Below are 16773 nucleotides of genomic sequence, written 5' to 3'. Positions count from 1 at the left end.
TTTTCGCCAAATTTCCGTTTTTTTCACAAATAAACGCAGGTACTATCAAAGAAATTTTACCACTATCATGAAGTACAATATGTCACGAGAAAACAATGTCAGAATCACCAGGATCCGTTGAAGCGTTTCGGAGTTATAACCTCATAAAGGGACAGTGGTCAGAATTGTAAAAATTGGCCTGGTCATTGACGTGCAAACCACCCTTGGGGGTAAAGGGGTTAAACATCTCTTCTCAAAACTAAATAAATGTAATTCAGTCTATTCTTTAAACCTTCTACAAATCTTTTTTAATCAAATGCCAAGAACTAAATGGCATATTCTACATCAGTGTTTCCCCAAACTCCAGTCATCAAGGCCCCCCAACAGATCACTTTTTTTTTTTTTTTATTTCTTTAGTATTGAGCAGCGGATTGCATTATCAAGGCTACAGAAATTGACACTGGTTCTCTCACCTGTGCAATACTAAAGAAATCCGGAGGGCATGATCTGTTGGGGGCCGTGAGGACTTGAGTTTGGCAAACACTGGTCTACATTAGGCTGCATGAATGTATTGAGAAGCAGTAAGATCGTAACCACATCTCACAAGTCCATGTCTTAATTAGAGATGAGCGAATATTTCAATATTCTGTTAGGATTACGATCGCCATATCTGCAATATTCGCCGAAAATAGGCGAACACCACTGGAGTCACTGGGAGTACAGATGAGTGAATATGTTTGGAAATGATCAAACAAATTTGGCACGAATATGGTGCAAATATGGCACATACGGATTAGCTGATCATTTTCCGAAAATATTTGATCATCTCTAGTCTTAATACACAGCAATATAACAAAGGCCTTACATTGGATGGTATTTAAAGGGGTTGTCCACTAGCAGACAACCACTGCTTAACTGAAAATCTCTAGAAAATCCTGACAATATAGAGTCATTTCCTGCAGTGGCACCACTCTGAAGTCACGCTGCGGCTCCCGGCGGATAGGGTGACGTTGTGTTACATTACCGTTGCAGCTAATCAGTGGCTGCTGTGATAAAATAGTAAGGGCTGTAGCTGGTTAGCAGACGCCGATAGTTGTCACTTGATGCCGATGCAGTCAATGTCACATGCTGGTTTCTATGGGGCCCTGAACATAAGCATGGATTGCCTAGTAGTGGCCACACACACACACATATACACGCACACACACACGCACGCGCGCGCACACACACACACACGTATATACATACACACACAGGTATATACATACACACATATAACCACACACACAATATTTTAGATCGTACTATATAACCTTATCAAATGAACAAGTTGCTTCCTTTTGTGAAGAACAGAAAACAAGGAACAGGATTGACTTGTTTTATAAATAGCCAACATAAAAAAATGAGGTATAACAAAGTGCAACTTTCATAGAAACAAAATTCTTCTACATATACAAAAATACAAGGTAGTTTAGCAATGATAACATGTTAACATAGTAGAAAGAAAATATCTGTAAATTAAACTGACAGGGCTGGGTTATTTCTTTAAACCCCCCCCAAAAAAGATGTCACTATTACAAACCTTTATAAAAAAAAAAGGAATTGTTAGCAGAAAAGTCTGTGTTAGTAAATACTTGTATTACCCATGAAAAAAAAAATCTGGTTTATTTTTCTTTGGGCTGCATTTGAGGCTCCTCTGCTATTCCTTCTGAAAATCACCAACATAGATTGTTGACCTGTAGAAAAGTACTTACTGGTCACTGCCTTCTGCTCTTCCCGGGACTACTCCTGTCCCCTTCTAATATTTGTAAATACCGGTAGCTGGATCGCTCCAGTGTTTGCTGGATGCAGGTCACTTCACCACACAAGTCTATGAGAGCCAGAAGGAGGATCTCAGACATACACAGAGAGCTTGTGACTGTTGGCTGCGACTTCCCGTCAGCCAGGAGTTGCGATCACAAGACAGTGTAGTGGGCCCAGAAACAGCAGAAGACAGGGGCAGGTAAGTATTTCACTACCGGCAGGGAACAGACATTAGTGATAACACTCCAGGGGTGGAACTAAAAAAAACAACAAAAACACGCCGCTGTGGTGCTTTCAGAGAATAGGTGATAATCTGCAATTCTTGGCAGCGTGTGCAATACTTTGATATTGGAGATAATAAACAGCAGATCGGTGTAGGATCCCCATCAGCTCCCCATTATCCAAAGGAGAATTCATCAATAAAGTATGCCTGGAAAACAATTTTTAAAGTGAACCGGTCACCAGGTTTGGCCGATAAGCGATACGTCCATCAACTTTCAGGTCTGATATACCTCATTCTATAATGCTATATAAAAGCCTCTATCCTGACCTGTAAGAGAAGAAAAATAACTTATTATACTCACCTAAGGGGCGGTCAGGTCCAAGGGGTGTCGCTGGTCTTGGTTCAGCACCTCCCATCTTCTTGCGATCCCCATCCTCCTTCTTACGTCGTGTGGATAACGCGTCCCTTCGGGGATCGCAAGAAGACGGGAGGCACCGGACCAGGACCTGCGACACCCATCGGCACAGCGCTCCTGCGCAGGCATAATTCTCTGCCCTGTCAAGGGCAGAGTAAAGTACTGCAGTGCTCAGGCGTTGGGGCTCTTTGACCTTTCCCTTCGCCTTTGCTCTGCTCTCAACAGGGCAGAGAATTACGCCTGCGCAGGAGCCGCGGTGCAGAGCAGCTGCGTCATCCACAGGAAGTAAGCAGGAGGGCGGCATCGCAAGAAGATGGGAGGCGCCAGACCAAGCAGAGCAACACCCATCAGACCGGACAGCCCCCCAGGTGAGAATAATGAAAGTTATTTTTCTTCTCTTGCAGGTCGGGTTGGCGGCTTATATACAGCATTATAGAATGCCGTATATAAGCCCTGAAAGGTGATGGCCGTATCTCTTATCGGCCAAACCTGGTGACAGGTTCCCTTTAAATCACTGGTGGAAGTGGCAGAGTGTATGCCGGTACAACCTAATAAGTGAAATGTAACCATCAAGTCTTCATTCTACTTCTACATTTGCAGAAGTCTCACATCACAAAAAAGCTTTTCCAGAATAATTACTTTAGGAATGCAATACCCCCTACAATGCAAAACTGAAGAGAATACTTCCTGGCTCTGTGGAGATATTCCCATTTTAAAAAGGTCAGTTATAGTGACATGTTAAAGAAACACAAACAAAATTGAACATTTAAATGACAGAATTAAGAGTTCTCACTCTTACCAAAATAGTGGAGATCTACAGTAAGTTACAGCAATAAATGGAAGTTCTTCTGCTACAACCATGACACCATCATGCGTTCCAACTTCGGCATCTTCGTGCAGGTCGGCAGCATAGAGATGAACGTTTACAGCTGTTGTCCCATAATTGACACTTATCACATAGGCCCAGAGACCTCAGAAGGTCATCATGGCTGATAATAAATGACCATTCTGAAACAACACCTTTAAAGAGGGTGTTAGAGATGAGACTTATTTGCCTATAGACTTGCAGATTTACTGATCCTTGGGTCCAGGGCTTCCTTGGTCTTTGCCAACAGGCCACTGCAGCTAATCATTAATATCATCGGCAGTGATGCACATTTGGACAACATGAGCACCTATGCCCTGTGATTGGCTGCAGCAGTCACGTACGCTGTCCCTGCTGCAACCTGTTAAAAAATCCCAGGGCAGCAGCACAGAGGAATCAACGGAGCAGCGGAGGCTATGTAACTGCTCAGTTTCTGATTTTATAGGTCTGCACCCTTGTTGTGGTCAAAAAGTTTATCCTGAAAAACCCCTTTAAAATATGTTGGGGTGAGTTTAGTTCTGTAGCTGGTTCTTATATGTAGAAGGATAAAAGTAAATAGCTCACTATAGACGGCCACTTTATCTTACAATCCCATTTGTTCAATTAAAAAAAAAGAAAAAGAAAAAAAAAAGTTTGACAAAAACATTCTGCCTACAGGATCTACCAAATATTACAAAATACAACAAAAAGACATGTTAACTATATTGGCTGTGGGTTTTAAAGTGCAATTTTATGCCCTAAGCATTGTTTTTCTATCAGGCATCGTTTACTTAACCAATATTGTGAAAAGCTTATTAAGTCCTAATGTACATTTACCTTATGTCATATATACATGTTATAAAATTATGAAAAATGGCCACTATTTCACTTACATTCTTCGGTGAATCACATATTTACCACGATATGTAATAAGATTTTAAGTATATCCAAAAGGTCTGAAATGTAATTTCAAAGTAAAAGCTGGTAAAGCTGAAAATGACATTGATATTTTCTATACATAGTCTACAGTAAAGCAGAAGGTAGAGCCTTCAGTGGTTGGAGGGGTGCAGGATAAGGGGACATCAGTTGTCATCGTAAGGAAAATCCTGAGAATCGCTGATACTTTCTTCTGAGCTTTTGGGGCTTGAGCTGTCGCACTTAGGTTCCCAGTAATCATGAAGCTTTCCCTGGATTAAAGAATTAAAAGTAAACGAATATCAGAAATCTAGTACATGCATCAGATTTATTGAAAAGTACCGTACAATAAAGCATTGACTTATAGAGGGGCTACTTTCTTACAAATACATTACATTAAACATATGGGCTAAACATTTATAATTTAACTTTTAAATTAAAGGAGTGAATTTAAATAAATAGATCTTGGAATAATAATAATTTCCTCAATTGGATGTGATTAAATAAAATGTCCTTGTGCTGAGATAATCTTATAAATGTGCCCCTGCTGTGTACTGTGTAATGGCTGTGTCTGACTGTACAGCAGGGGTCCCCAACCTGTAGCTCGGGAGCCACATGTGGCTCGCGAGCCTGTGATGTGTGGCTCGCGGCTGCCTGCCAGCTTGATGCATTAGCACCAGGTGTAAATAACTATTAAGATCAGATCTCTAAATGGTGACTTGTGTGTAGCCCTGTACAGAAGAGCAGATCTGAATGGGGGTGAGATAGGAAAACGTGGAGCTTGGCATACTGCCTTGATGTGATTTCAGTGGAAAAGCTTTGGTTGTCATACCAGTAATGGAGGCTCTCGGTAACACTACTGTGAGTGGGGAAGAAGCTGGTTGTGGCTCGCGACCCTCTCTCAGAGCTGAACGTGGCTCACGACCCTCTTTTCACAGCTGGATGTGGCTCTCGAGGTCAGAAAGGTTGGGGACCTCTGCTGTACAGGAACATGGTCTGATCATACCACAGCTCCTGGGCAGGTAGGAAGCAAAAGAGAGGATACCGCAGGACATTACCGCACAAAATCACAGCCGATTATTTCTGAAAAGTAAAACATTTCCCTGCCGGTTTTTAAACCACGTGTTACTTAGGCTTGTTTCACACTTCCGTCGTTCGTGGTACGTCCTAATGCAGTGAAGTATCGACGGATGTTGTGAAAATAGGAAAAACGTGTGTAACGCATCCAGTGTTATGACGGATGCGTCGAAAGAGAAAGAGAGAGAGAAAGAGAGAGAGAAAGAGAGAGAGAAAGAGAGAGAAAGAGAGAGAAAGAGAGAGAAAGAGAGAGAAAGAGAGAGAGAAAGAGAGAGAAAGAGAAAGAGAGAAAGAGAGAGAGAAAGAGAGAAAGAGAGAGAAAGAGAAAGAGAGAAAGAGAGAGAAAGAGAAAGAGAGAAAGAAAGAAAGAAAGAGAGAGAGAGAAAGAGAGAAAGAGAGAGAGAGGAAGAGAGAAAGAAAGAGAAAGAAAGAAAGAAAGAAAGAAAGAAAGAAAGGAAGAAAGAGAGAGAGAAAGAGAAAGAAAGAAAGAAAGAAAGAAAGAGAGAGAGAAAGAGAGAAAGAAAGAAAGAGAGAGAGAAAGAGAGAAAGAAAGAAAGAAAGAGAAAGATTTTTTTTTCCTGACTTGGAAAATCCTTCCGGGAATGCTCAAAATAAAAAAAAAACTTGGGATACGTCGCTGGATTCCAGTGTTTGATGGTCAGCGACGAATCGTGCGTCCATAGGCTTCCATTATAGCCAACGACGGACAGAGCAGGATCCGTCGCTGAGCGATTTTCCGACGCGCAGAAGAAACGTTCCTCTGAACGACGGACCGCTATTTTCCAACGGATCCAGTGCACGACGGATGGCCATCCGTCACAATCCGTCGCTAATACAAGTCTATGGGAAAAAACAGGATCCTGCAGAAAAATTTGCAGGATCCTGCTTTTTAAAAACTCGACGGATTTCGACGTGAGGAAAAAGACGGAAGTGTGAAAGAGGCCTTAGGCTACTTTCACACTTGCGTTTTTAGCAATCCGTCGTTTTGGGCAAAAAACAGATCCTGCAAATGTGCCCACAGGATGCGTTTTTTGCCCATAGACTTGTATTGCCGACGGATCGCGACGTATGGCCATACGTCGCGTCCGTCGTGCACTGGATCCATCGTGTTTTGGCGAACCGTCGGCATGAAAAACGTTCAATGTAACGTTGTTTCGTACGTCGCGTCCACCATTTTCTACTGCGCATGTGCCGCTGGAACTCCGCCCCCTCCTCCCCGAACTTTAGAATGGGCAGCGGATGTGTCAAAAAACTGCATCCGCTGCCCACGTCCTGGCACATTTTCACAACGTGCGTCGGTACGTTGGCCCGGCGCTCAGAGACGGCCCTGTACCGACGGAAGTGTGAAAGTAGCCTAACTTCAAAGAAAGAATTATCGGTGATCCCCGTGCTGTAACGCCTGTATACTCTTTCCCTTCCCCCCTGCCCAGGAGCTGTGATATGATCAGACCTTATTCCTGCACTGTCAGACACAGTCATTACACAGCAGGGACACATTTACAAGATTATCTCAGCAGAGAAGCATTTTATTTAAATACAATTGTAGAAAATATTATTCTAAGATCTATTGATTAAAATTAGATAGAGAAAACCCCTTTAAGTCTGGTGAATTTCCGACATCTCCTGGTGTTGTACCCCCTTTAACCAGTGATCTCTCAATCGGTGATGCATCGCTTCTGAACTACCATATGTAACGTCATGTCCTAGATTGTTCCCCTGACCCAAATATCAGTGGCTGTATGTGATTCCTAAATTGTTTACCCAGCCCATGTGTAGTAGCTGTACGTTATATAGCAAAGAGCCTTTCCTGTAAGCCGATTGCTACTACTGCCAACATGCGGAAGTATTGGTGCACACAAAATAGAAGCAAAGAGACAGAAACACAGACGTCTACTTTGCAAAAACTGGACAACATGAAAATGTATAAGTTTTATATCATCTCAACAGATAAATGATAAGAGATTAATGTTGCATTAATCAATTATTCCTACTTTTCACTTTGGTGTTGAAACATTAATACGAAAAATGACCAATTTACCTGATTTGGCCGAGAATAAAGCAGCTGCTCTTGCCATCTGCCATGTATTCTGGCAACTAAATCTTTTACCTAAGACAGTAAATAAATACAAAAATTAAAAAAGTAGTGTTTCTGTGAAAGAAAGAACACAAACGTGTGAAACACATAAAGGAGTCGTAATAACTGATATTAAATGAGAGAAAAAGAAAAAGACAAAAAGATTCTCCAGCTCCAAAGTTAGGGTCCTCGTTGATTTGTATGGGGTTTGGGTTCAGGTTCAAGTTCGGGTACAGTTCTGGTTCCAGAATCAAACTTTGTACTAACGTTCAGTCGAACCTGACCTTCCACGGGTACGCACATTCCTGCCGACAACATCGGTTGGGGTGTCAGACTCCCACCGATCTAATATGGATAACCCATCGCTGGGATCGGTCATCAATATAATAATCCTTTTAAGCCATGTTGCCTCAGGGTAAGCTGCACCCCCTGTCAATATCCAGCTAAAAATAAAACGGATCATCAGGAGATTAAAGGGGCTGGCCAGTCCTGTACATGACGAGGGGATTAAAATTTCCATTACAAAATAGTGCGGCAGGACGGACACTTGACCACCATTAAATTCATTCTTTATGAAGTAGCCAGAAAAAGCCCCTAGGGAAAGAATAGAGCAACAGCCAAGCATGGACATTGCTACATCATGATAACGGGGATTGAAGCTCCCCATTCTGACGATCAGAGCGCGTTTCTGCAGTCAGACTGGAACTGATCAAGTTTTCATCTATCCTGAGGACAGGGTCGTTTACATTAAACAATCTGCGGCGTTAAACGACCACCAATCATCCACAAGTTTACCGAACGGTGGCCATTTAATAGCAGGTTTAGACACAATGACCGAATTAATGACGGGGACATAACTATCATTAATAAGATGCTCAGAGCCACTTTGGCTGCCATTGTTCTCAGCAGAACAAGTCCTGTTTGTGTGTGATAATATGAAATTCAAGAAATATGGGTTTTTTTGTTTTTCTTAGCAAACTTAACCAATGAAGCGCTCAGTTAACATTGCAGCATAATTGAAAAACAAGTGTTTTCTAAGAATGCCCATTTCCCGATAATAGTTCAGTATACAAGCAACCTAACTAATGGGAGCTCCATGGGACTTCTATAGGAATGTTTATTTAAGAAATAGGCAGATGATCAGCTTTTTATTTAGCTTTTTAGTTTAAAATCAAAATCATTCCTAAGTTGATAGTTACTTTAAAAATGAGACAAGCACACGGCTTGGCAGAAGTATAAAATTCAACCTTTTGGATACAGACAGTATTACCTTTGTTCGGTAAAAATATCTTGCATCCTCCCGTATATCACTCTTTATGTGCTTCTCTAGCTCAGTGCATAATTTTAGTATATATTTCTATAAAGAAAAAATAAAGAGAAAATACCATGATCTATACATCGCATTAAGAATTATAAATGATTCCTTTATTATACCGTCTGAAACTTATCGTTGTCTATTAAATGGAACTGGTCATTTGACTCATGTTGTCCCATGGATGGGCATGAATCAGATGCTGGCTGTACGGTTACAGCCAGGTATGTTTTACTCTGAAATGCTGAAGCGCTTTAGAGAAAAGTGTGTTGAGCCGAGGACTAAAGGAATAAACCAGACTAGTCAGACACGGCCATGTCTTGCATTGATATGTCTCTCCCTATGTATACACATAAAAGCCTATCAACTAGAGTACTGTGGGACAAGTTGGCCAGAGGTCATGTCGGATAAGTCTTCTAGAGTGTTCTAGTTCCTGGCCGGCTCTTCTAACTAGGTTTTCTCTGAAATGACAGAATTTCAGAGAGAAACATACCTGGCTGCAATGGTGAAGCCAAAATCTGATCCATGCCTCCTGTGGTTTGTCTAGCATGAATCAAATGACAGGTTCCCTTTAAGGCGTCATCTGTTATAGATTGTGTATTATACTTACCCTCTGTATAAATGGCGGCTCATCTGAGATACTTGCATCATTTACAAGATTTAAAAGGCTGAAGGTCAGATAATAAGCCTGGAAAATAAAACATTTAACAAAGATATCACATAAAAGCAGAACAAAAGCTGTAGGATTTTGTTCTCCTTTAGTACTACCTCTGATTTTACCATGTGCCTTAAAATAAATAAAATTTATATATGTATAAAAAAAATTAAAAAAATAAAATCAACTGGCCTCAGCAGAGACAATTACACTAATTAAAGACTCTGAAGGAGAATTGGCCTTTGCAGCTTATTTACTACCTCTTGGTCCAGTTCAGCTGAAGTCTTGGATATATTTTCAGGATCTGTTTCCATCTTCCTCGCCAAAGACGACGGTCTCATTTCAGACATTAATCGACATAGAAGGAGCATCTTTTAAGAGAACATGCAGAAAATAGAATTATTCTTACCGTTAATTCGGTTTCTAGTAACCCACCACGACAGCACACCTGGAGGATGTTACCCCTTTCCTAATAGGGACAGGAAATGACAAGAGGTTAAATAACCCCTCCCTCATCCTCCCCTCAGTGTTATTATAAAGGACCACAGGAGAATGAATGCTTCAAATTATATTTATTCTTTTCAGAACGTATATTAAGCAAAGGGAGGGATTACTCCTGCTGTCGTGGTGGGTTACTAGAAACCGAATTAACGGTAAGAATAATTCTATTTTCTCTAGTAACCCCCCACGACAGCACACCTGGAGCAGTACCCAAGAGTAATTTTTAGGGAGGGACTACAGCACTAAGGACTTTTTCTCCGAAGGCTAAGTCTTCTTTTGACATCAGGTCAAGCCTGTAATGTTTGGAGAACGTATGGACCGAGGACCACGTGGCCGCTCTGCATATTTGCTCGATGGAAGCACTGGCTTTCTCGGCCCAGGAGACAGCTGTTGCTCTAGTAGAATGGGCTGTAAGCTTTCCTGGTGGTGGAAGGCCTTGAATTTGATAAGCCTCCAGGATTGCTCTTTTGATCCAATTTGCAATTGTGGATCTGGAAGTCTTCTTCCCCTTATTCTGGCCGAGAAGATGAATAAACAGATTTTGATCTTTTCTAATCTTTTCTGATGCATGAAGATAATAGAGTACCATTCTTCGAACATCCAAAGTATGGAAATGTTCCTCTTCCTCATTCTTTGGTTCTTGATAGAATGATGGAAGAATTATCTCCTGCGATTTGTGGAAATCGGAGACGACCTTTGGGAGAAAGGATGGGTCTAATCGTAGGATAAGCCTGTCCTGAAGAATCTTCATGTAGGGCTCGTTGATTGATAGGGCTTGTAGTTCACCCACTCTTCTGGCTGTTGTTATAGCTACCAGGAAGGTGGTTTTCCAAGCGAGTTTATCCATGGTTATGGAAGATAAGGGTTCAAATGGTGGCAGTGTAAGTCCTTTCAGGACTATATTCAGGTCCCAGGATGGAACTATATTTATGGGTCTTGGAGATATGCGGGATGCCGCCGTCATGAATCTTCTTACCCATCTATGGTTGGCTAAAGACTGGTCAAAATAAGAGCTCAAGGCTGCCACTTGTACCTTGAGGGTGCTGGGTCTGAGACCCTTCTCCAGCCCATCTTGTAGAAAATCCAGGATCTTGGCTAGGTTTGGTTTATCTGGGTTAGGTTGCTCAGGAGCACACCACGTGATGAACGTCTTCCAGATCTTTTGGTAAATAGAATTAGTTACCGTTTTGCGACTTTTTTGTAATGTTTCAATTACTCTCTTTGATAGTCCTCTAGTTCTCAGAATTGAGAATTCAGAAGCCAGGCATTTAGGTGTAGCCTCTCGGGATCTGGATGCAGTATTGGCCCCTGGTAGAGAAGGTCTTTGACCGGTGGAAGTGCTATTGGCCCATCTATCTTTAGACTGATGAGGGCCCCAAACCAACCTCTTTTGGGCCAAAGTGGAGCCACTAGGATCACCTTGAGTTTTTCTGCCCTTATTTTCTGCAGGACTTTTGGTAGGATCGGCAATGGCGGGAACGCGTATGCTAGCGAGAATGTCCATGGCTGGACCAATGCGTCCACAGCTAACCCCGGATTCATCGGATCTAGCGAGAAGAACTGGTCTACCTTTGCGTTCTGACTGTTCGCGAACAAGTCCACTTCTGGCTGTCCCCATCTTTTGACTAGTATCTGAAAGACTTCTGGGTTTAGGCTCCATTCTCCTGGATGGACCTCTGTTCTGCTCAGGAAGTCGGCTTGTACGTTTATCTCCCCTTTTATGTGTAGGGCGGATATGGAGAGAACATGTTCTTCGGCCCACGAAAATATTCTTGCTGATATTCTTTTTAGATCTTCGTGTCTTGTACTTCCCTGGTGGCGAAGGTGGGCAACTGTTGTCATGTTGTCTGAGTATATTTTTAAGTGGGAATTTTGTACAAGAGTTACCGCCGCTTTGAGAACTTCTTCTACTGCTTTTAGCTCTTTGTAATTCGAGGATTGTTGTGTTATTTCGGCTGACCAGAATCCCTGGAATATGTGCTGGTCTACCGTAGCTCCCCAACCTTTTCCACTGGCATCTACTGTTATGGTCACTGCTGGGACCTGCAACCAGGGAACTCCTCTCATTAAGTTCTCTTTTTGTAGCCACCATGTTAATGAGGACTTTACATGCGGTGGTATCCGGATCTTTTTGTCTAGAGAACCTGGGGATCCGTCCCAGCTTGACAGAATAGGAGTCTGAAGTATCCTGGTGTGGGCTTGAGCCCATGCCACCATCTGTATGCAAGATGTCATGGTACCTAGAACCGACATGGCCCATCTTAGAGATACTCTCTTCTTGTCCCGCAATGTTCTTATCCTTGATGTAAGCAGGGACCGTTTTTGTTCGGGCAAGAAAGATGTTTGTCTGTGGGAGTCTAATAAGACCCCTAAAAAGATCTTCGTTGTGGACGGAACCATATCCGATTTTTTGGGGTTTATCACCCAACCCAGAGATGACAGGATCTGGACTGTTGTTTGAAGATGTTCCTGTAGAATTGGAACCGTGGGAGCCACTACCAAGAGGTCGTCGAGGTATGGGATTATGCATATCCGTCGACTTCTGATGTACGCCATGACCTCGGACATGACCTTTGTAAAGATCCTTGGAGCTGATGATAGTCCGAATGGGAGGACATTGAACTGGAAGTGGTCTATAACTTCTCCTCTGGTGACTGCAAACCTTAGAAATTTCCGATAGGTTGGATGGACTGGGACGTGATAATATGCGTCCTGTAAGTCGATGGTTGCCATGACGAAGTCTTGCCCTATTAAGGGTACTGTCGATCTGACGGACTCCATTCTGAATCTTCTGTAGGTTACATATTGATTCAGCGGTTTCAGATTGATTATCATCCGATGGGTTCCGTTTGGTTTCCTTATCAGAAATAGGCTGGAATAATGGCCCTTGTTTCTTTCGTCTTTTGGGACTGTGGAGATCACCTTGTTGATTAAGAGATCTTCTATCCCAGTTATCAGGGTGGACTGTAGCTTCGGTGTTGATAACGTTGTAGTTTTCATTCTTTTTTGGGGATATGATGTAAACTCTATTTTCATCCCCTCTTTGACCAATCTTAAGGTCCACTGATCCACACCGATCTCTTGCCAGACTGGGAGGAAGTTCGAAATCCGACCCCCCACTATGACGGCGTCATTGCTTTCTCTGGTTTTGGGGTTGTGAAAGAAAAAGATTCCTGTCTTTCCCTCCTTTCGGATAGCTCCAGCGACCTGTTTTACCCTTTCCTCTGTATTGAGGAGTATGCTCCTGCTGAGTGCGGAAGGGTCTTTTCCTAGGGTTTCTAGGTTCTGGTAAGGTCTTTTTCTTGTCTGAAGCCTTCTCCAAAAGGTCATCCAAGGCTGGTCCAAACATATACTTTCCTTTAAAGGGAATAGAACACAGCCTCATCTTGGAAGTCATATCCCCAGACCAGGATCTTAGCCAGAGTGCACGCCTTACCGAGTTTGACAGTGCGGATGATCTCGCCGTCACTCTCACGGATTCTGCAGAAGCATCTGCTAAAAAGCCTGTTGCTTTCTGGAAGATAGGCAAGGAGGCCAGAATATCTTCTCTCGGAGTACCTGAGGACAAGTGCTCCTCTAGCTGCCCCAGCCAGCGATGCATCGATCTAGCCACGCAAGTGGATACTGAATTGATGTTCAGTAAAGATGCTGACGTTTCCCACGACTTCCTTAGTAGTCCGTCCATCTTACGTTCCAGAGGGTCTCTCAGTTGGGAGGCATCCTCGAATGGTAGCGTGGTCTTTTTGGCTACTCTGGCAATCTGGACGTCCACTTTTGGGACTTCTGACCAGCATGACGCTGTCTCGGCATCCACAGGAAATCTGTCTTTAATTTCCGCTGGAGTAGTCAGCTTCTTTTCTGGGGATTCCCACTCGTCCAGAACTAAATCTCGGATGTTTTGGTGAATAGGAAACACCTGACGCTTCCTAGAACGAAGTCCTCCAAACATCTCTTCTTGCACTGACTGTGCCGTCTTCTCTTCCTCAACCTCCATAGTTTTCCTTACAGCCGTAAGGAGTTCTTCTATATCAGATGAAGAGAAGTAGTATCTCTCTTGCTGGACAGTTTCAGAGTCCAGGGATAATTCACCCTCCTCTGGGGGTTCGTCTGACGTCTCTCCCTGAGAGTCCTCCTGCTCTTCCTCCTGTGGATTAAGTTTCCTTTTCTTAGCCTCAGGAGGGGCACTAGGAGATGGTGTAGGCTGGGAAAGAGTGGCCAGAGATGTTTTAATCTCCTGCTGGATTAAGGTTTTAATCTCCTCTATCAGGGATGGCCGTTCTTCGCTGATAATTTTGTCTGTGCATTCTTTGCACAATGATTTCTTGTATGAAGAGGACAGCTTCTTCATACAAACTGCGCATTTGCGGGTAGTTTTTGTTTTGCTTCCTGATGTGGATTCCTTGTCCCCCTAAAAAGAAAGGGGAGAAGGAATCATAAGACTACAACCCACATCAGGGAATGGACACCCGGGGCCAGACTACTCACTGGGGCCGGGATGGTGCTGTGTTCTGCAGGTGCAGAGCGCGAGGAAGCAGACATCTCCATAGTCTTCACCACACAGTGGTCCTACCTGCGATGTCTTCCTGTCCAGGGCCTGAATATATAGGCGACCGGACGCAGCACCTGTCCTCCTGGATGAGGACCTCCTCCTCCGGTGTCCGGAAGTACGTGGGGGGAGAACGCCGACGTCTTCCATGCTATCTCCTAGTGTTCCTGGCTGGAACGCACGAGGAACTTCCTGATTCAGAGAAGCCGGCCGGCGTCTGACGTCTTCAGACCGGAAGTACCCACACACGCGCGCGCGGTGCGGAGGAGGAGAAGGGCTGGAGAGCTCCGAGAGGCCTCCAGCCGAAGAACGCCCCAGACCTTACCCGCAGGCGCGGAATGGTGGCGAAGGAGTCCCGAGTCGGAGGAGACGGGAGCAGCGACAGGGAATGGACGTAAGTCTGATCCCAGCTGCCCGGCCAGATTATCTGTATTCCCCCCGGTGACCGCTGCCGGCACAGTGCACCTGGGATGACCTCTTCATCCCTAGTAGGGACAGGAAAGAACACTGAGGGGAGGATGAGGGAGGGGTTATTTAACCTCTTGTCATTTCCTGTCCCTATTAGGAAAGGGGTAACATCCTCCAGGTGTGCTGTCGTGGGGGGTTACTAGAGAAAAATTGGTTAACCTGAGTAATTTTTCCTTAGAGTCATGTAAAACATCTAAAAAGAGACTACCACGTTAAGGCCACATGCTGTTGACTCCACCACAAATCCGTATGCGACACACTGTACATTGCAGTGGATTTTCAATAAGAAATTGGAGGAAAATAAGTACACGTGAAGGTACTCGTAGGCTCACAGTACATACTGGAGCTAGTCTCCGTCATCTTTGTCAGCAATATGGAAGAACGCTATATTCTGTGTAGTGTACCCAGCATAACAAAAAGGATTAATAGCTCAGGCCAGGATGAATTTTACAAACAATCCATCAAACCAGTCACTGAAGATTGATGGTTTTGGGTGGGGGAATGAAGCTGTCCCCAAACGAGTAACAGACAAGTGCCCACCTACCTGAGAATCATAGTCTAGTGGAACGTATTTGCAGTTTCCATACAGTATATTGGATAGGAAAATCAGGCTGAGGTGCTTTCGCAGCTGTCTGTAGGGAAAAAGAAAAGCAAAAAAAGATCTGATGATAACTTGCAGTTAAAATGAGTCAAAATGAAATGTAAGACTGACTAAGATAACAGGCTGTATAGAAGGTATCGAACCACGTTCTACACCATCACTGCACCCTCCGGCTGCGTTCACATGCAAGGGTCATGCTGCGGCTGAAAACGACAACAGTCCTGTGCCGCTGTCGTCTCACTGCATCCCTTAGGCCGTGTTCATAAAAATGTAAGAAAAAGGGCTCTCAAAACAAATCAAAAGAATTGTTGTGGGAAAATGATTGGCTGTTCGCTTCAGGCTTTTGAACATTTTCCAAAGTGTTTAAAAAAATGTAACACGTCCGTTCGAATGGCGTTTTCTGCTAGAAAGACGCTCCTTGCTTAACAATAGAAGTCAATTGGAAAGGGTAAGAGGCATCTTTTTAAGCATTTTTGCTTTAAAAAAAATACTTGGCGATTTGTTAATTGTTTAAAGGGAATAGGTCACCAGTTTTTTTGCCACAATCTGAAAAACAGGATTTTTGGTATGCTTACCGTAAAATCTGTTTCTCGGAGCCTTCATTGGGGGACACAGAAACCATGGGTGTATGCTGCTGCCACTAGGAGGCTGACACTATGCAAATAAAAAAGTTAGCTCCTCCTCTGCAGTGTACACCCCACCGACAGGAAGTAGGATATTCAGTTAGTGAGAAAGCAGTAGGAGAAGCAACGTGTAAAAGCGAAAGAATAATAATATAATAATAATAAACTTTATCTATATAGCGCCAACAAACTCCACGGCGCTTCACAGATCAACGGTTTCAAACACTCAAAGAGTGTTCAAAGAACTCAAACGTATACAGTAAACAGAGCTGTTCAACTTGGGAGGGTGCTGTGTCCCCCAATGAAGGCTCCGAGAAACAGATTTTACGGTAAGCAACCAAAAATCCTGTTTTCTCTATCGCCTTTCATTGGGGGACACAGGAACCATGGGACGTCCCAAAGCAGTCCCTGGGGTGGGAACAGCAGAAAAACTCCATTCAGGTCGGAGGAATCACCACTGCCGCCTGCAAGATCCTTCCGCCTAGGCTGGCAACTGCCGAAGCGTAGGTATGGAGCTTATAACCCCTTGGCAAAGGAGTGACCGGAACACTAGGCTTCCACCTAGCAAAGATGTAGGGCGGATGCCCCATGGTGTACCGCCCAGGAGGCGCCCACTGCCCGGAGCAGAGGGAGGAGTCACTCTGTTCTTGATCCGGTGAGCCTCCAGAATGGCAGGTCTGATCCAGAGAACAATCATAACCTTGGAAGCCGGCAGGCCTCTTGGCGTACCGTCTGGA

The 16773-nt window shown here is 43.7% G+C and overlaps 1 protein-coding gene across 3 annotated transcripts in view; it reads right to left on the bottom strand.

The window, feature by feature from the left end:
* Positions 1-1343: 1343 nt before the first annotated feature.
* SLF2 (SMC5-SMC6 complex localization factor 2) overlaps positions 1344-16773 on the bottom strand; it is a 72246-nt gene continuing 56816 nt past the window's right edge. For 2 of the 3 annotated variants that reach the window (XM_069753727.1, XM_069753728.1), the window contains exons 14-19: positions 15357-15444; positions 9558-9668; positions 9253-9330; positions 8601-8687; positions 7295-7363; positions 1344-4451 (exon numbers count right to left, since the gene is read on the bottom strand). In XM_069753727.1, the coding sequence (XP_069609828.1) occupies positions 4347-4451; positions 7295-7363; positions 8601-8687; positions 9253-9330; positions 9558-9668; positions 15357-15444 (538 nt within the window). In that variant the 3' untranslated portion in view covers positions 1344-4346. Of the gene's footprint in view, positions 4452-5021; positions 5194-7294; positions 7364-8600; positions 8688-9252; positions 9331-9557; positions 9669-15356; positions 15445-16773 lie in introns of those variants that run through there. The other variant, XM_069753729.1, reaches the window with a different exon arrangement.

This window comes from Ranitomeya imitator, chromosome 2 (assembly GCF_032444005.1).
Source record: "Ranitomeya imitator isolate aRanImi1 chromosome 2, aRanImi1.pri, whole genome shotgun sequence".
NCBI lineage: Eukaryota > Metazoa > Chordata > Amphibia > Anura > Dendrobatidae > Ranitomeya > Ranitomeya imitator.
The sequence above is the reverse complement of the archived record's forward strand: the minus strand, read 5'-3'. Positions and strand labels throughout refer to the sequence as shown.